Below are 23,499 nucleotides of genomic sequence, written 5' to 3'. Positions count from 1 at the left end.
GAGTCACTTAGATTTTACAAATACGTGAGCCGTTTACAGCCCGGCACACGTATTTGTAAAATCTAAGTGACTCGTACAACATGGAATTCATATAAAACGGAATAATCAACAGTGTTATAGGGGGGGTCGACTGTACTTTTAATAAAACTCAACCCTACTCTAAAAATTAAACTTTTTGGCATACTATAGTTATGTATTAATAATATAAAAAGTTTTTTAAAACAAAATTTTAAAAAACAATTTTATTTATTGTGATTAATAATATAAATGCTATTTTTAAAATAAAATGTCAATAGCCAGGAAAATTACGCAACTCGTTACTAGATTTTTGTATAAGACACATTTATCATTATTTATCAATCGACCCTCGTGTATAATACCACAGAGATTCTTCGGGGAAGTTTTATTTCCACATTAATCCATTTATTACGCCTTTACTACTAGAAAAATACTAAAACATTCCTTTTTATTTTTTATCATATTATGATTATGGTAATTTGCCGCATAACGTGTTTGTATTTTTCAAGAAAATTTGCTCATCGCAGGTATATTTATATTCGCGAGTTAGCTTCGTCAAGACTTAAGAATGTATGGATTAAGATACGTCTGCGTACCTTAACCTTAAATACTCGAAGACAACTTGACGACTCGACGAGCGAGGGTGGACACGAGGACACGAAACCTCAGTATACCTAATTCGCGACACCGTGACGCGGTGGAGGCGAGAATCGAAACGGAAAGAAGGACGTGTGGTCGGAACGCGTCACGTATTCCGGAAGGAGTAACGAAAAAAGGCACTCACCCGTCGACCAGTACTCGACGACACTCGTGTGTCCACAGACGAAGTAGAACTCCGCCGTCGGTCACCACCCGCGACCGGGCTTCAACCATTCCCTTCCACACTCGACTAAGGTCTCCCGGTTCCAAAGAGCGGAAAAAATAGCCGGGAACTGGAGCGATTCGATCCTGTTAGCCGCGGAAGAAAAAGATTAAGCGCCGTCCTCTCGAAAGAACCCGAATTCTCGAAACGAAACCCACCTTCATTTCCCTCCAGAGTGCTCGCGTTGGGGATACCAGTCGTTCCGCCAACTGTCGAACCTCCGAAGAGAAGCCATTCCCGGAATTGAAGTGGGAATGCGCCACTGCACCTGCGGAAAAATTCCAAAAGTCGCAAAGAGTTAGTCGACGAACGACGCTCCTCCTCAAGTCTGAAAAAGACGTCTTGGATGAAAATCCTGATCCGAAACCATCCTCTTCCTGTAGATGGACGAAACGGCCGAAAATTCAAAACTGTTTCTTCCGTTTGCGGAAATATTTTAATACGAAAAACGGATTTTTTGCGGTATTAGAAAAAAAATTAAGGGAATAAACTCTTTTCCATCAGATTCTAGCGGAACGGCAGAGTTCTTCGCCCGAGGAAACAGCTCGGTCGGGTTATCAGCCAGGAAATCTCATTCTTCTTAGAGGGACAAACGGGGCGTCGGTAAAAAAAAAATAGAAAATGCGAAGACTTACCGAAAACGCGATCCAGGCAGTCGTCGGTGGGTTGAACACAATCGAAGAGGAGGAAGTGTCTCAGCAGTCGAGGCGTCACGCCACAGCTTCGTGAAGCGGCCAAGAATCCCACGTCGACTAATCGGAGGAAGTCTCCCGGACGATCTAGACTATAGAAGCCTCCGGATTCGATCGTCTGTCGAAGAATCTCGTTGACAGCCTGTCGACGTGTCCTTTTGTCTTTACTCGGAATATTCTGCTACCGCGAGGTTCGCGAATAAGAGAGATTTCGCGCTTTCGTGAAAACTTGGGACGGAACCCCTAACGAAAGTTTTCGGACAGGAGACAAATGTACAATTTTCTCAACTTGACGATCAAAAGATATAACGGTAAAGTTATATCAGGCATTAAAGATGAAATTTAGACATTTTGAAATATCAAGCACGTCTCGCTACCATTGCTGCAAACTTTCAATCCCGTAAGCGTAGAATGACTTGGTTAATTTAACGAAAATTTCATCGTTTTTACATGGGTATAATCATTTAATTGTATATTGGCAATACGATTCTGCAGGGTGCAAAATATATCTTAATCAGTCGGCGCAAAATCCAGGCGGTAAGGTGGATGAACCAGAACCTCTCAGCCCAGACTGGCCAACTTTCCTAGGTCATCTTAGCTCTGTGTACTATCGCGTTGGACTATGCCAATTTTTGGAGTGTGTGCTAACTCTGATAGTCACCATGGATTATCACCTGTCAGTTGCAGGAGAACGTCATCATCAAAGATGACGGGGTTCACATTGAAGCGCGGAAACTCCATCATAGAGTTTCTCGAGTTTCATTGAGACAAATTGTAGCGTATATAATTGTTAACTGTGTCCCCACCGATTGTCTTTCAGATGAGATCGTGAGCATTTGTTTGTGTTGTGATTGCTTTTGAAACTGACAGAGAAACAGCGAGTGAATGTGTTCTGTCGATAGTTTCTTATTGTTAGACATTGCCGATGAGTCTATTTCCAATGAAATATGTGATGAAATAATCAATGGTTACGCTGTTTATATATCGACATCGGTTGTGCTAGAACTTTTCTCCAGTCGTTTCTAGAAAACAATTGGAAATGTCTAAATTTCACGTTTACAACCTGATATATGACGTCTCCATTATATTCAGATGTTAGTGCGGCGCTTAATTGAATTGCAAGATTAGAATAGAGACTACGATATTTAATTCAATACATTATGTGCTTACGAATCTTGACAAAATATATTTGAAAACGTCTGGGATTCCTCCCGCGCAGAAACCGAAGACCTACCTGGTGGCCCCAGTTGTCCTGACCGGGCGCATGGATGTCGTCGACAAAGATGGTCAACGTCTTTCCTCCTCCTGGTCCCAAAGTATTTCCAGTCCTCTTCTCCAGCAGACTCTCCACTCTCTTCTATCCAAAAAATCGGAATTCCGGTTAATAAAAAGTGACTTTTCGCCGCTGGCTAAGTTACGTATCTCGTGGGCGAGAGGACGTCGAACTGACGCACTATTTTTGTAGTATAGACTCCGACTAGACTCGATTACTATCGCCAGTTCCCAACTTTACGGCATTAGCCTATATTGTAGAGTATGAAAAGTATCGTATCGTAGACTATTAAGACCGCTTTCGCACCATCGAGTAAAATTCAGGAATTGAACGTCGCTAAGATGAGTAGCGGTGCATTGCCAAGGTCAGATTTTTCACACCACACATACACGCTGAGATTTCCGTCCGGACGACAAATCGCCTCGATCCCTCTGCTACCGATTCGCGTGTCTTGCACAGACCGTTGCCCTTATCGAAACCTAGCGAAGCACACTATGTGTTCACACGATCCGGATAATATTATACAGGCGATCTTTTTAATCGAAATTAATTAGTAACGAGAATAAAGAGAAAGACCGAATCGCGTTCGGACACGGTTTCCACCGCCATTTCTTCGACTCGGAGTCGTTCTTACCTGAAACTTATCGGGTGTGGTGGCGAAGGAGAAAGCGAAGATTTCTTCGCGTCGTCTTTCGGTCCGTCGTTTCTGCAGATACGCTCGAACGGCGGTGGTTTTGGCAGTTCCCGCCTCGCCCACCAGCATCGCCCTCTGTCAGTTTTCAAAATAAACGAAGAGGAACCAATCGAATTAAAATCGGACGATTTCTCTTACCCGACCTCCTTCTATAGCCACGTCCGTCAGGTAGTCCTTTCTGACGCTGTCCACGCAGGGAACGAGAAAAGTGTCGTAATCCAGCCAATGTAGTTCGTCGGTAACGCCGTTCATTCGGCTTTCCCAGAGTTGCCACGTTCCTAGAGAACGATTCGTTAAAATTTCGATTGGACTTTAACAGCCACGTACTTTAAGAATTGTGCTACCTGATTCGTCTATCCAATAATCGAACATGGACGAACCATCTTCGGGAGGAAGATGAAGAAAGGACGAGAAATTGGATCGAATGTACAATTCCAATTGTCGACGATAATCGGCTTCCATTACGGCACCCACACTCCACATTAAAGAAAAAATATATAATTTATTCCACGTAGTTTCTATCCGTTCGCTTTTGTATTCTTGCATCAGCATTCCTTCTAGTAATGTTATTGCCTAAAGTATTATCACATTATAACTTTATATCAGATAAATAAATATTTATTTATATAGATACAAGATACAGAATGTAGTATATAAATATCTGTACAATACAATATGTATACTATATATATACAGGATGGGCCGTTTTAATCAATCCTCTGAAATATCTCCAAAAACATTATTGAGCTAGAAATGTTAGACTTGGAGGGGGTCACGAGATGAGGCTTTCTTTTTGTTATATATATAACAATTTTGAAGATAATTTTGGAATTTTGAAGCAATTTTTGTTATATATACATAATATATAGGCTACATATAAAAAATATAAACTTATATACACACTACATCCTGTATCTATATTTCTAAGATACAATATATCGTCACGCTATCATAAATATTATTATTGTTATTTCATACCTGAGTTATGACGTTGTATTCGGTAATTATGGTTTTAAAAGACAAATTGCGACTGGTCCAAATATAAATATGTTCGAAAGTGTCGTAGAAGTATTTTCCAATGACGTCACTTTCCGTTTTCGATCGCTTGTTTAGCCACGCCTGTAACATCAATGAACACGTTAATATTCAACATTCATATCGCTGGCCGAGAATCACTTTATTCTATCTTCACTTTCGTAATATTTAAAAAATTAAGTTTGATAGTAAAAGACAACTATCAGAACAAATTTCTCAACAGCGTGAATAGTTCAAATGAGTCAAAATACACTTGAGTTTTCACTCAACGGAGATAGCAAAATGGAACAATATAGGACTACGAGTGATCAAAATTAAATAGTAGGTGTTTCCAGCAAGAAAAACTTATATAGTTATCCCAGCGAATGAACTACACTATTGTTTTATTGTCGAAAATTCCCATTTCATGTCTGTTTCCTACAATTCTCTCTCTATTTAACACTAGCAAATGATCTGCACAGACCTGAAACTGAATACCTATAAGTTTTCACCTGACTGGAAGTTAATTTGCCATCAGGTCTTTTGACAGTCACCGAGACTTGTCTTTTTAAATTTCCTCATGACTAATTTGCAGGGAAAACAGAAAGCATTCTCGTCACAAACTTTTTCACAGAACTCGAGCCATTAGATTTCTATTGTACTGCTTATCTTGCGTATGTACTGTACTCAACATTGGTCCTCTAGTAGGGAATTCGATCCCGGTCCTTATTTCTAATCCCGGGATTTCGGGATTATACTTATTCAATCCCGGGATCCCGGGATTATTTCGGTATTGAGGGTTAATAAAAAATAAGAAANAAAAAATTATATATATAATTTTGTCAGAGTAGTGTAGATTTTTAAGTCAGTTTGACGTCATGTTTAAATTTAAAAAAAATTAAATTAAACTTTACGACATTAAAAACATTTTAAGCAGTTAAATAATATAAGAATATAATCAAATTCACTTCATTCTGTAGAATTTAAGCTATACTTTAACGCCACGCTTTCGTTCATTATACATTTTGTGATGGATAATAAAAATATAATCATCTAAGAAATTTTCTTTCGAAGAATTTTATATGTCAGCAATAAATATATAACAGCAAATAGAAGAAGAAGAGGAAGAAGAAGGGAAAAAGAGTATAGACAAACGTCTGAAATGCGTGATCAGACTGAAGATGCTGGAAATGCTAAGAAATGATATACGAGATCATATAATGTCTCTTGACAGAATCGAACTAGATACGTTTGGATAGAATCTTCTCAAGTTATTTTCTTGTGGTCTAATCATTTTTATAATATATGACTTGTATAAAGAGCATTAGAAAAATGAAAGATAAAAAAAAGTATCATCCACTATACAACTTTCAACTTTTCATTCAACTACTTTATTCTATTTACTGATCCCGGGTACTCTTAACGCATTTCTTTCAATTTTATTTTTATATTTTATTAATTTTGTTATATTTTAATATTTATAATTTATATAAGAAATATATATATTTTTTAAATATATTTTTTGGGTATTTAATTCCGTGATTAATGATTAATAACTATGATGATTTAATTTTAATTATTACAGTTATAAATAAAACTGTTATGGTTTTTTGCTCGTTAAAAATAATTATTTTCTACATATATTGCTTAGAATTTATTATTTTTATTGAGTTGATTTACTGGTAAAAAAATAATTGATGCTAAAAGTCACCACAAGGTGAGAAATAGCGCTTTATTTGACAATAGTTTAATTGTTGCACATTTTAAAAGTGATTTTTAATAATAATTGTAAGAAAGCAATTATTATTAATAATCTTTCTTACAATTTTTGAATTGAGAAGCAGAATTGTGAAATTATTCCTAACTGGACGTATGACGAGTATATAACACCACTTAGCATTGGTAGTTGATTGTAGAAACTGTTTACACTTGACCAATGGGTTGGCATCGTACAGTTTTCCATGTTTTCTTCATGTGTCAAAACCTAAAGAGGTGCGTTTCATATTCTTCTCCCTTGGCAGATCGCCCGTGTGTTTTGTTGCATCAATCCAATCCAAATGCATTTATTATAATTATAATTTTAAAATGAAGAATACAAGAAGCAACAGGAAATAATTTATTTAACTTTAGTCAATTTAGGCCTGGATATTCCGAAACCTAAAGAGGTGCGTTTCATATTCTTCTCCCTTGGCAGATCGCCCGTGTGTTTTGTTGCATCAATCCAATCCAAAATCAGTTATTATAATTATAATTTTAAAAATATTTCCTATTTTCAATATAGTAATTTAATTAGAGTACAGTGAGTGATTGGTTAACGAACATAATCCATTCCAAGACTTTGTTTGCTATCTGAATTATTTGTTAACTGATTATAGATTTACTATAGGTTTTTAGAATTTGATTACTTNTTTCCTTGGCAAAGTTCTTTAGCGCAAAAAACACTTTGCTGTTGCTGGTGAAGGTATCCAAAGTGCAGGGCCAGTGATACCCACAGTAGAGCACAGCATCGATGAGACGTCTACGCTGGCTGGAGTAGTGTGGGCAGTGGTAGATGATATGCTGGGTGTCTTCCTCTTCGTCCTAATGACAGTCGTAAACTATTCCGGTCATTGTGTCGTTCAGGCATTTGCTAAATTTCGAATGATTGTCGTCAATCGACTTGTATTGATAGTATCCACATGGTCTGAATGATAAATCATTCGCCTTCTGGAAGGCAATGAAACGATGGTCATTACAGCTTACCACATCAATTGTTTCTCACTGAGATTTAGCTTAGCATAACTTCATTTACGATGATGAGATCAATCCAACTTTCTCTGACTAACAGAGATAAGGTTGAAATTCCTAATGGATTTTTCAGAACAAGCATCCTGAATTCTCCATCGCTTCTTTAACGGTTTTCTTGGCCTACCAGAACCACTCGATCGTGAGGCAAGACAAGCTTTTCGAGTACTCCGTGAAGGCTGCTGAGATTCAATGACTGAGGATAATAGTTGAAAACTATGAGCCATTTAAAGCGACCATAGTCACCGTGAGTTGCGAAATGTGGATGGCCCATTTCTTATGATAAATAACTACGCATGGATTCAACATGGATTCACCACCTTCTTCAATGAAGACACTCCATCAAATTAAGAGTCCCCTAAACTTTGTTCGCACTAAATACAGATCTTCGATCAAGATGATATCAAATTCCTGCTCGGACTCTAATACACACTAAAATTTCAGCCAAAATCCATCAGGATTCGGTGAGATCCTTTCGCCCTAGCAGCTAAATTTTAAATTAAAAACTTTTCCTGAAACCCGTAACCGCATAGTCGAAATTTTAAATTAAAAACTTTTCCTGAAACCCGTAACCGCATTTGATCGAAATTTACCCAAATAGTTCTTTTTACAGAAAGCTTTAAACACCTACTTTTTAAGTATAATCACCATGTAGTATTATAATCTTAGTCTGTAAAAATGGAGTGGTTCCCAGTCAACCATATATGCAGTGTTAATAAATTTTTATTTTTCTTGTAATTTTTAATTACATCTTGACAAGGGAATAGTGATAGTGCTTTAACATTATTTTCATGAATTCCCAAAATAACACGAAACACCTCACAAAAAAGTAATGTATTGTAAAAGCTATAAATACAGTACATATAAAATTTCAAACACAAAATACTGAAAAGGTATACACTATGAATAATTAAAGAAATTAAATCCATTAGGCAATTGAGTTAATAAATATATAAAATATATTTAATTCAATTTTAATCTAAATATATATTAACCAGTGACGAGAAATCTTTTCTGAATGCGGGTCTCAAGTGACATACAAATACATGTTTCACTTATCAAATTCCATAATGTATTAAACGATATAGAACCCCTACTAGGGGTGAAAGGCCAAGTTACTTGGCGAAAAGGCCTCGATTCAGAATAATTAATTTTCTGATACAACCAGACGAGATAATCAACAATTAAACGGAGAAAAGGAACTCACGGTTAGAATCGGTTTCCAAGATAAACCGGAAGAACTGACGTAGACCATTCCATTCCTGGAAACGGTGGCGGGAGAAGCGTTATCCACGCGGTCCACTTCGAACAGGACTTTACAGGTTTCCACCATGGGTATTCTGTCGCCATTAGCCAAAGTTAGAGTTCTGTTATCATCCAGGACCGAGTTGAGATTTTCAATCCACACCGGATCTATTGGTCCGTCTAACACCAACCAGGTTCGTTCTCCTGTCAAATAAACGCACTGCTTAAATATTCCATGGAAATTTGATACAAGTAAAGAATATATAAATATTATTTTCTCTGACGGCTTCCATAAATTTAGTTTTCCGAATTTAATTCGTCGCATAATCTTGAGAAATCAAACTGCTAATACACGGCTTGGTCAAGACAAGGTAATAACTCTAAATGACTTCGTTTAGAATACTTGTTAAAAAGAATAGAGAAACGATACAATTTGTTAAAAGAATAGTTTAACAATGGAGTTATCGCGATTATTCGCTATTCTATTCCAACTATATGCAGTGATATCTATATACAAGTATAATATAACACGTATAAATGTCGGAAAACTTTGGAACTTTGAAGAAAGTGCAAAGATTCTTTATATTCTAACAATTAATTAAACCTCAAAACACGAATATCGTTTGATTTACTTCACCAGAAACAACTCCACGCCTTCACACGAAATATATGGAGGCAACGGAAAACGAAAGTGTCAACTCGCCTTTCTTAGCCTTCAGGGTTTTCCTCCAGAGAGCCGAGAAGATTCCGTCGGTCCAGTCGTTGGTTGCGACGTCCAGACGACCGAACATCTGAGCAGCAGTCATGGCTTTGGGGTTGAGTCTCACCTCTTTCACCGACCGGTCGATCGTTCCGAGAGCTTTCGCCAGGATTCTAATGCACGAGGTCTTCCCAGCTCCTGCCGGTCCCAAAATCATTATTCCGTGTCTGACTTCGGAAGTCTCGTATAACTAATTTAACGATAAAAATTTAGCTCGCCATTCGGTTAGAAGATCGAAATAACCGAAAATTATAGCTAATTCGTACCCACCTGGATGATTTTGGCAGTCCAAGGCGTGTGATCGGTTAGCCCAGCCGCTTCGATTTCTTCTCTAATCCGAGAATCTAATTGGGAATAACCTTCGTTATCTTGGTCTACTGCCGGGAACAAATCTTCTATCAGAGACAAAAATAGGGGTTCGTCTTCATCCACCTAAGAATTAAAATAGGCTTTAATTATCATTTCAAAACTTACAGATGCTTTTCTTCTTATTTATACCTCATTTTAATGTGTGAATGAATACTGAAAGAGGATGTAAGAGTTCTATCAACGAGGCGTATCGACATAGGCACGTACGAGATTCGCTCATAGTGAGATTGGTGTACGCTTAAATACATGTATACAGAGCGTACTGAAAACGTAGAGAAGGTTTAAGACAGCTTCTTCAGTCAGTATGATGTCTACGGGTCAGGAAGACGGGTTTTATTATTGTATTTGTCAGCGCAAGAGGAAAAGAAAAACTTCCTTAAAAAACAAGGTTCATCCTTACGCCTTTTTGTGTTGGTCCTCCTGGTGTTCTTCTTCTGAGATTCTATATTTTGGAATAGTTTTTCACCTTCTCAATGAAAACTTTAATATCAATGTTAACTGCCGAGAACAACACGAGCAGTGACGCAGTTTAATACGCATTTATGCGATACTTCTCGTGGAAAACGCCCTTAAAATAACAACGACTTCACGTTGGTATGAAAAAATCTGGTTTTAATGACGACAAAACGAGGTTAGCAAAATAAATCGTTATGAATTACGTTTTATCGCCAAATTTAGCACAGGTCTAATAAATTGAAAAGACAATTTAGACACAACCTCTATTAACGCAACAAGAGCGTAAAACGGAACAGCTGAAATTAATGAGATTGGTTCAAAGAAAATAGTGGTCCAGTTAATTAATGCAGACAGTTTATTATAATTTAGCTGTATAGTTCGCAGGATTTTCCAAGAAACCACAAACAAAAGAATTTCGATTTCGTTAAAATATAAATAACACAACAGACACTTACCAATTTCGATAGATTCATGTTTTTTAGAACTCTCATAACGATGCTGCTTTCGGAATCTTGCGGATTCTGTCTTTTAACGACACCCAACGTTCGTAACACTGATAGAATATTACGCAGACCAAAATCGTAATGAATCTGTCGGCATTTATCAAATACGAAATGTTGAAAACAAAATTTTTCCGATGGAATAAAACGGTTAAAAGAACACGTTACCTGTTTAGTTAGCTGTTCCTCGCATATGTTATAGAGACAATGAAACTTTCTAGCTAAAGCGACGTTCTCTAAAAATCCGCAGCTGGCCAATTTAACTCTTATAATGATCTGTCTATCTGGGACCATCATGGCTACCGATCGAAATTGAATCTTTAGATTTTCGGGAAGTTGTTGTCGACCGGCGTAATCTGGATTCTATTTGATACGAAACAATAAGCAAATATTCATCTATAATCAGTGATAATAATTAAATTTATTGCTTAATTAGCATTAATTGTAAGCTATATAAACGTTAGATAACCGCATTTTTATTATTTTATAATTAGGAATATAAAACTAAATTAAGAATCGTTTGAATTTCCTACCATGGTAATAAAAATTCCGAATTCTGGATTCATGGAAACGACATCTCCATCGGAAAAGATAAACTCGGACATTCTTTCTTTCTTGCAAGTCAGAATAATAGCGATTTGTTGAGCCGCCACGGATAACACCGGTAATTCTATTCGGTTAAATTCGTCGAAACATCCCCAGGATCCCGATTGTGCTAAGCCTATCAACAACAAAATGGTGGGGTAAAAATGAAAAATTTTATCTGTACAATTAAGAGAAAATATTCAAGTTTCGTAGAAAACTCCCTTTATTGTTCAATTTCGTGTTCGATACCTAAAAGCGATATCGTGCGATGTTTAATGAAGAAAATCCAGCAACGACTTGTTTAACTTTCTTGGCAACATTTAAAAACTGAGGGTATGGAGCCATCTATTACGATATTTCATTAAAAATCATTTTATATTTTTAATTATTATAAAATGGCAGAAAGCTTAATTTTGAGAGTTGGGATTTTGGAGAAGTTTGCACAGTCGAATCACCGACTCTTTATTGAAAATTTTACAAAAAATATTCATAAATCGCTCGGAATTTTTTAACTTAGTACTTTTTTTTAAACGTTTGAGTGTTTTATAAAAAATTGTAAATGTTATAACGAGTAAAATCATGATTTAATCCCTAAACCCTATTATAAATACGACACATGACCCCATTTACCTTCCCACCGAGTCGATATTTATCCATTAAAATTTAATAGCATCAATCTCCATAATACACAAACCATCCTACAAATTTCAGAAATTTTCGACATAAAGCGCAGCAATTATTAAGCTTTAACGAGAGTGATCAAAATTGTGCCCTCCACACACACTAACATCAATACATACAGGAAAAAAAAATAGATCTTTTGCATTTCTCGACTTTTCAAGGTACCGTGAGTCCAAAAATATATAAAATTTTAGGAGGGATCATTTTTTGATTGATGCTATACTTTCCTCTGTTATATTTAACAGAGCCAAGAAAGTAAAAGTAGAAGTCCACGACTTCTTTTTCGATATACAAAGTATCGAAGTGACAATATCCTTGCTCTCCGATGCGACTGAGCTCGTCTAACAGAATTTAGGTCTAAGGATCAAAAATAAAAACAGCATTGCCTGCGCTTAACGAAAAATAGGTTCAAAAAACGAACAAAACAATCGGTGGCTTTGTTCTTGGATCGCATTTCCGTGTCGTAAATGCAAGGATCGTCTCTCCCGTGCTGGCAGGTACAGTACAGTACAAGGTTAACGTCTTTTGAGGTGGTATATTTAGATTTAAACAGCATTCTTTATATGCCTAATTACCTGTCTTTAACAGACACTACTAATGTAAATTTTAAATATACAGCAAATTTATTCTTTATTTACTATATATAAAAATCGTTAATCTACAGAGTTATCTTCTATTTAAAGATTCAATAAAATTAATTGCTTTAAAAATACAGATAATTGGCGTAAATTGACACGTCTATCGCTACTTATTAATTAAATTTAATATTTTTTTGGAAATTTCTTAAAACCTAAACATTATAAAAGAAAAAGAAATTTTCAGACATTTTGCTTTTTCACCTGACTTATCACTAACCTTTAAAAATTCTTCCCAAACCTCTGTAATCCATTTGATCCGAACAATTAAACACTACAACATATTTGCCCAACGTTTTTCCCATGTCTTTGGTAGTTTCAGTTTTTCCCGTTCCGGCCGGGCCGGTAGGACACCCTCCCATATTCAAATTCAGGGCTTGAGCTAAGGTAATGTAACACCTAAAAAAATAAGAGACGATCGAAATAAGATTCCGAAGCGTAAAAAACAAGAAAAAAGTGAAAAAAAATTAATGATCACCTGTCGGTCAAAGGAGTGACCACCAGACGTTCCGTGCAACCCAAAAACTCGTTCTGATAAACGAAATCGACATCGGTGACGGAGATGACAGTTTTATCCACGTGAGCTCTGAAGTAAAATCGACACTGACGCTGCCACTCGAAGTCGTAAGGCGAATCTATCTTCAAAACGCACTGTCGAAAGGTGGCACAGAATTGCAATAATATAATAGATAAGGTAATTTATCGTACTTACCAATCTGTCGAAGATATCCCTCTGGTGAACGTGAATAACAATTAAATTCTCGTATTTCGTTCTCTCTACTCCAGATAAGTTTTTCGTGGTGTGTCCAATCAGAGCATTCAATAATTTCAGGAATAGTTGGTTAGTATCTTTCATTATCTTCCGATTCTTTCCGGCGTTACTTAAAGAAATTTCAGCTTCTCTCGTCCATACTAATTGTAAACCCAATAGCGCAACCTGAAAAGGAGGAATATAGAATATCTGTTCGGGAAAACTTTTGCCGTTATAAGGATAATCACAAGCATTTTCATAATTATTAGAAACTATCGTTAATACTGTCGAAGAATTAAATTTCTGCCATACATCTACTCGAAACCGTGATGAAGATGCATTACAATATTCGGAGACTTCACAAAATCTGCGAATTGAAATTGGCGTGCCTTTGATTAGCGATTTAAGCTTAGTTCAATATTTATTGGACGTGTATTATGTTACCAGATATACCACAGCAATCGGCCATCTTTATTGTGGATTCGATCGATCCAACGATTGATAAAAGGGCTTCCCGTGAACAGAAAAGGCCATAAATAAAAGTGGTGCAAACGAGTTATTTCGGGTGCTAGAAAGAATAAACGTTACCTGAGCCAAATTCATCCGCAAGAAGTCCATAATTTTGACGCCTCCGCCAAAGACGGAATCAGCCGCCCTCTTAATAATTCCGTGTAAGGATCTGCGCGAAGTCAGCAACAACTTGGTCAACCATTCTTCCACGTTTCCTGCCGCCAAGACGGGTTGGTCTAACTGCCGAAAAGTCGTTCCGTCATCAACCAAATTTTCGAGAATAACAGGTCGAATCGATACTCACCCGGAAGCTTTCTCCCTCGGAAGAGACGACGTAAGTCACCAGATCGTAGCAAGCCTGGTCGAAGATCAGGCGCCGGGTGTTATCGAAGAGAGAAAGCAAGTGTGGTTCGACGGAATGAGAATCACCGGCTCGACCAAGAATCTCCAAAAGAACGGGATCCGACACGAAAAAGAACCTGGGAAACCTCAGCCTCTTCTTTTCCAAGTATCTGCGTATAAGAAAAGGACGGAAAGTGGTTTCGAAGGTGAAAACAGTGACGCGAAAGACTTACCCCGTCAGGGATTTCTGACACAGCTCCAGTTGCTCTTGCAGGTGAGGCAGAAGTCTCTTGGGCATATCGTCGCCGGAGCAACAGTTGATGACGTCCGGACACAAGCGAGCGCGATCCATCATCTTGACCCAGGATCGGTCGGCCGCGGAAAACCTTTCGGCTTCCTGTTGACAACGGAACCATTAAGCCGCCGATTCTCTACAGAAAACTCGAAAAAGAGGAAAGAAACCTTTGGTAGCTGTTGAGCGATATCTCCTCCTACGAACACCGCTTCCAAATAGATCCAGAGATTCTGAACTAACAACCACCTCTCCATCACCTCGTTAGCCGTCGACAAAAGTGTCATCCATCGCCGGATGTCCGAACGGAAAGGAGCATTATACCTGCGAACAGATTATCCATTGTTATTTCTCTTTTGTTTCCGAACTGACAAGAAGAACGCCGTGAATATTCACGTCACGAATCGTTATATAAGCTTATATTCATCCCGTCTACACTTTCAATAGGATCGACCGAGTAAAGGCCGATTCTATTGATACTTTGTTTTGTATTAATTACCGAATAAAATCGTTCGGGCGTGTAAAAGACGGAATAATTTTACAATTTATTCACAGTTTATAAAATGAATGAAAACGAAATAATTTGGTCAATGGTGAAGACCTTTCCACCATTGTCTGGACTCGTGGTGGAGACCAGATGTGAAGGGTCTGACGGCGAAGAGTCTGATATTTCTGTTAAAAGTGTAAAATAAAGTACTGCAGTATCGAGTACTCACCTGTTGGTGAAGAGAGAGTTGATGGCAGTGAGACTATCTTCCAGAAGCGAAACAATTTCGGCAGCCGCGTCTCCGCGCAGCACCAGTTCTCCTCTGTTTTTGAAGGATGAAAACTCCAGTCTTCGATTCTGCCATTCGTCCACTACGCTTCTCAGTTTGCTTTCAACGTCTCTCTCCTTCTGGGCCGATACACAAACGTCCTGAAACAGACACGAAAAAGAACAATTCCGTCAAAAGAATTTCTACCCTTCGCCTCGGTAAGTGCCCTCGATGTCGTACTTTTTCATTCGGATCGATCTATCCGAGTAAAAAATTACTTCGGCTATAGGGGAGATCGGGGCAACTTCGGCATGCGGGGCAAGTTTGTCAAGCGCTTTTTTTAAAAAACAAATTAAAAGGAGACTTTGGTTATAGGTTAGGCAGTTGAGTTTTATTGGTGGCTTGTTGAGTGTAGTGTTTTTATTGTTCTCCAACAAGCGTAGNATCCAATCCAAATGCATTTATTATAATTATAATTTTAAAATGAAGAATACAAGAAATGACAAGAAATAATTTGTTTAATTTTATTATATTTTAGTAATTTAAGGTACTATTGTACTTCTAGATTTTCTGAAACAGAAAGTTTTAGTAATATAAATGAGTCGTCCAAATTAGATAGGTTTGAAGAAAGATTAAACTTGATTTCATTTTCTTCGCGTTTCGAATCGTCATGTACAATTTTGTCGTTTTCCTGTAAATCTTCTGCATTCGATTCATCATCTGTAATCACTGATATTGCTTCTGGATCATCTATGTCTACTGTTAATTCTCCTACTTCTGGCTCATCCTTCTGTTCGTTCTTATCCATGGATTCTCGTTGACCATAACTAATTTCTTCAGTATAACCTGTTAAAAAATATAATTTACAAAAGAAAAAGAAATAAAAAATTCAAATGAAAGTCAAGACTAACCTTCTCTTAGCGTATCAACTAATGAAGAATCCCTCTTAAAATAATTTCTTACAAGCTGCAAGAATACCAAAATGATTTACAACATAGAAGAATGGACAAATTTTTAAAATAAGCTTACCAGAATGATAAGAATAACATGAAAAATTATAGAAATGATCCAAAAATTACACAATTTTTCAAAAATCGTTTCCTCTGCTTCGTGCTCGTAAGGATAGAATAGATTCTTTCCCATTTTGCTAAATTTCTCCATTATGCAGAAGAATCTGTAAGTTGTTATCTTCATGCCATGCAGGGTTTCGATCGTTAGAGGCTTAATATGTGTCCAGAAACGTGTACAAAATGTGTTCAGGTATATCTGCATCCCTGAACAAATTTCGTTTAATGGAGGTATGCATTGAAAATATTGCCAAAATGTATCGGTGTATAACTTCATTCTCGATCGAATTTCAATTAATAGAGGCATAATTTTTAGATTTTGTAAATGTTTCTCGGTTAAATTTTTAGTTTTTTGTTGAAATTTCTTTAAAATTTCAGTGAAATCTGTAAATAAATTGTACGAATGATATAAAAGTAATTGATAAAGAATCAGATTTAGACGCGTTGTAATCCTAAGCTATAACACATAAGAAGCCCTTCGTCCTCCATTAAATAATAATAAATTTAAAGATACAAGGCCTTAAATTGTATCCTTTCAGCGTGAGGATATATGCTGTATATTGTTTAAATTCAGTTCTAATGAAATGATAAGATATGCTTACATTCACGTTTTGACTTTGATTCGGATGAAATGTCTTCTTGTGCATTATCTGCAAACAAATGAATAAATATAAAATAAAAATTTCATTTATGAATTTTATTATTATTGTTCTTACCTTCCTTAACAAATTTAAAACAAACATTTTCTGAAATTGTTGCAAAAACGATAAGAAACAAAGATATGCCTCGAAGATACATGGCTGCATAAACAGTTAGTTAACTGAATTAAAATTGTTTCAGAGAAAAATTAAATTTTCAGTATTTTCCTAAAGAAAACAGCGATAAAACGAGATTAGAGTTTTTTCTAAAAACAACAAAACATTTGTAACAATGATGATTTTGACAATCCACTCCATTGTTTTTCGAAAACAATCTCAAAAATTTTACAGAGCCGAATGATTGGATCGTAAAGTCATCCTAGTATTTTGAGGATTCGGGTTCGAGTTTCAATTAACTCGAAAATTTTCACGGATGTGTTGATTCAGATATGTTACGCCCCATTGTATACAATTTAGCAGCTTTTATTATGGGATCCACTAGTTCATAAAATCCCTAAACCCTGGTCGTGTATTTGCAAACCATCAACATTGAATTTTCTGGATTTCTTCGCTTGTCGACAATAACACTTATATAGGGGTCAGTTTCCCACGTGAGTCACACCTCTCTGAACAGATCGCCCAAGACTCGAGCTGCCTTATTCCATTAACAACCAACTGACCAAAGTTATAAAGTTTTCTCGGAATTTAATATTTCTTATTAATCAAATTCATTTGTTTAGAAATTTTAATAAGTTTATTGAGATTTAAAAATTTAATAAATTGAATTATATATCCAAAATTGTAAGGAGAAACAAAATATTTCTAACAAGATTTAATGCCTTAGAAATTTCTCATGAACTTTCTCACAAAAAAAGCTCAGTACAGTAATAAATTATTTCCACTCGACTTATATAAAAAATTATGAGATATTCGATATTAAGATTCACGTTTCCCCATTTCTTACAATCATAATTTTAAATAGGAATTGATTTTTGCAATTTTTTACGTTTGTTAAGCTCATACTTTTCGAAATATATTTGTCTTCGAGCAGGTTTTATTCAGTACAAATTCGCATCTCGTTATTTTTCATTTATTTATAATACTTAATTACAAATTAAAAAGCCCCCTATATAGATCCATGTATTACCACGAGTAGTATGGATGATGACGTGTCAATGTAGGCCACTGAAGGTGACCCACATTGGCACGTCATTTTCTTCTCTTAGTAATACCTAAATAGGGACCGGAAGAAAACCCGAAAACTCACGTGGCCAGTCCATTGGCCAGGCGCGAACCCGCGACCAATTATGGTGCTATCCATTGGGCCATTGGTAAGCGGCTTTCTTAAAATTAAATCCAGTCAGTTCGTTATTAAAAAATGTAGAATTTACGCTAAAAAAATATTCATCAATCATTCAATTAATAATTTAAAAAAAAAAAACCTTTTCTTCAGCTTCTCGTAAGGTTTCCATATTTTTAAAAGTTTACATCATATTTACAACGTTTCCAATCTTAGAAACACGTTAAAACAGAAAAAATCAGAATAATATTAAAATTAAATATTTATTTTTATCGAATTTATAGTCATAACTTTAGAAGGTATATCAAAAAGTGTATAAAAAATGTATAAAGATTTGAATAACGACTATCATAAAGTATAAGTAAACTATTGGTCCTAAAGTATATTTAGATGAATGATAAAAAAAAAAGTATTCAGCAGAAAAATTTTGTAAGTCCGTAATAAATATCTGATGAGAAGTTGGAGGAAAAAGGGAAGATAAACGCGTGAAATGCGTGATCACACTTCAAATGAAAGTGTAGAAAATGATGTAGAAGGTCGGTCTGTGTGTCTGGAAGCTATTGATAGAATCGAAACGTTTCTCATTCACTAGAAAAAAATCTTTAGTTACATAAATATGGCGAAATAATAATTTAAAAAATCAATTTACAGTTCCATATATGGGTCTTCTCCAACACTTATCATTAGTTTCCATAAAGTGGTATCGAACGTATTAAATGTAGATTTATGTATAAATTCGAGAGTGTAGAATATATCTAAATTATCTTTGTTTAAATTAAATAAAAGAAAGTAGTTTTTGATAGGTTTAATACGAGATAAAAAGGTACGTTCGTTTGTCACACGCTAACGATGCATTCGACTTGTCAAAATAATGTAAAGTTTTACGTCATCCTGTCATTTTGACACGTCATCATTACTGAAAAGTAAATATGACGCCAAATCGATGGAAAAGTGCGCTCTATTCCGAGAAAACATACGCTCCTCAGGTTTATGGAATGAATAATTCTTATTATTTAGGGAGGAAAATAAATGTATTGTCATTTAAATTTAAATTTAATATTTATTTAAATGTTTAATTAATTTTTTAAAACGAAAATATAATTTTATCTTGGACTACGACAATTTACTTATGTTCTTATTTAAGGTAAATTCGTTTTGCTTAAATAATTTACGCTTTTATGACACTATTTTATATAAAAACTTTAATTAAGAACGACGTCAAACAGATGCAATAGTATACACTGGAGCATCTCTATCTATACAATTATGTGCATCCGCCATTTTGTTCTACGGTGTGGCGACGATTGTCCTACGATATTGTAGCTGTGTATTATTTATATAATTTACCACGATCCATGCCGATCCGTAATTTAAGATGTCAACGTTTAATGCACCAAACACGGTCGAAGAAGATGCAAAAAGTTTCGTTTTGCAGTGAAAAAGCGAAGATTATAACGCTAGATTATTCAATTATTGGTTCTCATACATCGAAACTAAGCAGGTAACCGAGATTTAATAATATTTGTTTATTAAAATATATAGATATTATTAAAATGTAGACAAAAATTAACATTTCTACACATATTTTTTGAAATTTTATGGCACACTAGCGTGCCACCGATCGAGAACTACTGTTGAAGGCAACTAAGGCCATATTTCATTCTGTATCAGAACAATATTCTGTTTACACAGTAATATAAGAGCGATTTATAGAAATACTTTAAAATGGATTCAATTTATTTCTTTCAGAATGAATTTAAAAGATTTTTAAATCGTAAAAATTAATATAAAACAAGGGCAGACTGTTTTAGATTTTTTTTTAGTATTAAACATTAAAAAAAATTCGGGAAATGACATTTTGTTTGAACCAAGATTAATTAATATTTATGATTTTCAAGATGAAGTTTTGTTTACATTCGTTTATAAGCTGCAAAGAACTGCTAAATGTGGAAGAATTCCAATTAATATTGATTTAGCTTACAGGCAAAATGGTAGGAAATTTATTTATCGTGAAGAGAATAAAGGAAATAAAACGAAAATTTAAAAAAGAATTCACATCAACATAAATCTTTTAAGCTGTATAATTAAGATATCACATGTAAAGGATTTCATGGAAGATTAATATATCGTAAATATATGGCTGATGTAAAAATTAGCTGCAGAATATTTAAAATAAGCAGAAGTATCTTCGATTATTTTTATTTTCATTGATTATCATTAAAATCATTAAAACTTTTTAAATTCTTAATACTTTACGTAGTTAATAGAGAACCGACCATAGGAGTTTTCTATATTTAAATTTCATGTTATCAATCACATCCCATGCCACTGTATTTAATAAAGATTCACCATTATTCTTTACACCGTAAAATTTAAAATCAATTATTTGTTTCGATATTGACTTCACCCTTTGTTCTTTTATTTACGACATTAAACTTTTTTGTGGCCCAAAAGTTTGTTTCACCGAATTAACTAGCATTTTTATATCTCTGTTAACCGACTTATATATAAAAAATCATCGTAAAAAAATTAAATGATAATTGTTTGGTCTGATGGCATGATCGAGATATCCAAGAGAGGCCAAAAATTCTTCGGATTCGATCCAGGATCCTTCCTGGCTGACCTTGGCCATCCGGTCATCTGAATAATGTTCACTAGAATTTACGTCTCGTAATTTCTAGCTACGATGTATAGCAAAACTGTGTCTATTTGTATGTTGTTAAATAATGTGATGTGCAAAACATTCCACTGGAAACTGAAAATGTGATTGCAACGATATGAAAATGTTCTTGACTCCGGGATATCGAGAAGATTCTAAACGTATCTTGGCAATGGTGAACAATTGGAGATACATTGGAAATGTTAACTAGATTTTTAAAGCACCTAAAATATTATAGGTTTGAAATTTTAATAAAATCGGAAAAACTTTTATAAAACTACAATCATTTCTGCAATTATTTTGAATATAAAACATAAAATATTAAGTAATATTATATTATAGATATTATAATACAAACACCTTATATTGCTGAGAAACTACTTTACTGCTTTAAACGAACTCTTTCAACCTGATCAACAGGCCATCGTCAGGTTATCAATTCTCTAGAACGTTTACAATGATGAGTCTGAGTATATGCTAAAGTGTAATATTAATATTAAATTGAAGCTAGGATTTTCAGCAGCTATGGCTTTTTTTAACTCTCTGACCTGTGGGTACTAAGACGACCATTTTAGTAATGGACAAGCCGAGTAGTAAGGAACGGAATCCGACATATCCTGGCGAAATACCCCGTAAAATGCCTAGAATTTTCACTCGTCTGGATCAGATTCCGGTCTTTCAGAGCATCTTAACCGCTTGGCTATCCTGCTGTCTGCAGCTCTGGCTATTGATAGTCAAACAGAAAATTGAATTTGTAAGTTTTTACTTTAGTTAATTTTTGTTTTTACGTAATATCTATGTAATGAAGTTCACCAGTGGCCTGTTGCTAGATTGACGAGATAGGCGTCAGACTACCGCTCTGGGAACCCGGAAAGAAATCCGGGCAAACAACTCCAAGGATTTTTCGAAGAGTGATCTAATCTATCCCGGATATGTTGAGCTCCGTACCTTACCGTCCCCGACCGTTCGCATTATAATCCTGATCGAACTCATGATAGGCATGATAAAGGCCCTTGTAGAGTCCACAGGATGAAGAGCCTAAAATGAAAAATAGATCTTTTTGGAGTTTATATCCATAATTTCAAAAACCAAAATTTTAATTTATTAATTATGTATTATAAATCTGGTGCGTATAATCTTTCATAAACTTGCTTTATCAAAATTCTATACAGATTCTCAAAATTAAGACATTTTTCGGGGATAGCTCTTCTGGATATGTCCCGTCTCACCACCTGGCCATAAATATTTTGTATATTCCATATATACAAAATGTAGACCAATTTCTATCATTTATAAGTGATGTGTCAAATATGTCCACGGACCCTATTTGGTCGGAGGTCATGAGCACCACTAATCTAGTCCATACACGCGCGGTCTCAGTTACTTGTGTTAGCTTATATCGTTGCGTAACAGACAAATTTGAATACGGATTTCTCTTTCTCATTCAAAGCATACAAAGCAACGATCAGTAATTGTATTTTTAGTCGCAATCTTCCGACTCAAAACTCGGAAGATTGCGTTTAAAGGAAGAAATAACCAATTTGCTGACGGATTGTAAAATGGCCGCGTTTCTTTATGAAGTGAGAGTGTAGCGAAAATAACGTCACGAGCATCTATCGCTACGCGTCGCTGCATTATAGTTTAGAAACGATTTCCGCTCGAGCTAAACATGGATGCCGTAATCTATTCTTTAAATCCAGTAACAGCTGAAAGTAGTGCTTTAGTTAACATTTTGTTAAAGAGCAATATTTTAAAAGAAGTTATAAAACATGAGCATTTCTCTTTTCGAAAATGTGAACAAAGAGGTAGAATATAGATAATTATATTTAAAATATAGTATTTTCTTATTCTTAGATGACTTTCATAATCATTTTAAAAATTTAATCTTCCCATAATGTTTTTGTCGACAGTCACTTCGACTTTTTCTATTTTTACAGCATAATATCGTATTATACACACAAGTGTCCATTTTGTTTTAAGCGTGTAGCGGACATAAAAGCTTTTCTTCTTCTTCGGGGGAGTTGGAGGCTGGCTACGAGGCTTTTGCATTTGGTAGATGTTCGTAGGTGGGAGCAGTAGAGGCGACCTTTAGTGTACTCCTTGAAGTAAGTGGTCAAGGCTTCCCGGCAGGTAGAGATTCAGGTAATCGGAAATCTTAGTATTGTTTTGTGTGTTAAGTGGGTAATCGCATATAATTCTATGCCGAACAGCGTTGAATTTGGCATAGTACTCGAGGCGATGGGAGGATGTGTCGATCTGATGAAATTCCGTAAATTTCTTGTGCATCCAGATCCGCCTTTGATTATGAGAGTTTTAGTGTAGGAGTTGCGATTCAAAGTACAGTAGTGTGAACCGGGATGTCACCTATCTGTGAGTGAGATAGTAACGTAGCGACAAAGAACTGTATTGTGGAAACATAAAATTTCCCGGTTTCAGTAGTTGATATGTTAGTGATTTTGGCGTTGAGATCGGAGTGGTGGCGTTTTAAGTGTTTGTATAACCTTTTTCCGTCGAGTGTTAGGTCCGCCGAGGCTGATTGTATGATGCAAGTAGGATTATTTAAATTGATGTTCCCAGCGGTAAGCCAATGCGCAATGTTGTCAGGAGTGTTGCGGAT

General features: G+C 35.6%; 2 protein-coding genes across 2 annotated transcripts in view; both read right to left on the bottom strand.

Annotated features, from left to right (window-relative positions):
• The window catches only part of LOC111619119 (dynein heavy chain 5, axonemal-like), a 37,188-nt gene extending 21,823 nt beyond the window's left edge, over positions 1-15,365 (bottom strand). Inside the window, exons 1-23 of the mRNA XM_023360782.1 lie at positions 15,180-15,365; positions 14,634-14,787; positions 14,405-14,568; positions 14,134-14,341; positions 13,908-14,069; positions 13,281-13,505; positions 13,047-13,219; positions 12,789-12,967; positions 11,201-11,388; positions 10,836-11,030; positions 10,623-10,757; positions 9,613-9,774; positions 9,286-9,532; positions 8,545-8,786; positions 4,518-4,658; positions 3,884-4,112; positions 3,678-3,817; positions 3,480-3,614; positions 2,807-2,929; positions 1,516-1,714; positions 1,039-1,148; positions 803-966; positions 381-390 (exon numbers count right to left, since the gene is read on the bottom strand). Coding sequence (XP_023216550.1) covers positions 381-390; positions 803-966; positions 1,039-1,148; positions 1,516-1,714; positions 2,807-2,929; positions 3,480-3,614; positions 3,678-3,817; positions 3,884-4,112; positions 4,518-4,658; positions 8,545-8,786; positions 9,286-9,532; positions 9,613-9,774; positions 10,623-10,757; positions 10,836-11,030; positions 11,201-11,388; positions 12,789-12,967; positions 13,047-13,219; positions 13,281-13,505; positions 13,908-14,069; positions 14,134-14,341; positions 14,405-14,568; positions 14,634-14,750 — 3,648 coding nt within the window. The 5' untranslated portion in view covers positions 14,751-14,787; positions 15,180-15,365. The remainder of the gene's footprint in view (positions 1-380; positions 391-802; positions 967-1,038; positions 1,149-1,515; positions 1,715-2,806; positions 2,930-3,479; positions 3,615-3,677; positions 3,818-3,883; positions 4,113-4,517; positions 4,659-8,544; positions 8,787-9,285; positions 9,533-9,612; positions 9,775-10,622; positions 10,758-10,835; positions 11,031-11,200; positions 11,389-12,788; positions 12,968-13,046; positions 13,220-13,280; positions 13,506-13,907; positions 14,070-14,133; positions 14,342-14,404; positions 14,569-14,633; positions 14,788-15,179) is intronic.
• Positions 15,366-15,735: 370 nt separating this feature from the next.
• On the bottom strand, positions 15,736-17,631 carry LOC111619111. Its single transcript, XM_023360771.1, has 5 exons — positions 17,002-17,631; positions 16,888-16,935; positions 16,248-16,669; positions 16,130-16,184; positions 15,736-16,064 (listed from the first exon to the last, which is right to left on the bottom strand). Exons 1-5 carry the CDS (start codon positions 17,081-17,083, stop codon positions 15,769-15,771), a joined length of 903 nt encoding a protein of 300 aa, XP_023216539.1. The 5' UTR covers positions 17,084-17,631; the 3' UTR covers positions 15,736-15,768.
• Positions 17,632-23,499: the final 5,868 nt, after the last annotated feature.

Source organism: Centruroides sculpturatus, unplaced genomic scaffold (genome assembly GCF_000671375.1).
Source record: "Centruroides sculpturatus isolate CEXI.00-Female unplaced genomic scaffold, Cexi_2.0 scaffold87, whole genome shotgun sequence".
Classification (NCBI taxonomy): domain Eukaryota; kingdom Metazoa; phylum Arthropoda; class Arachnida; order Scorpiones; family Buthidae; genus Centruroides; species Centruroides sculpturatus.
The sequence above is the reverse complement of the archived record's forward strand: the minus strand, read 5'-3'. Positions and strand labels throughout refer to the sequence as shown.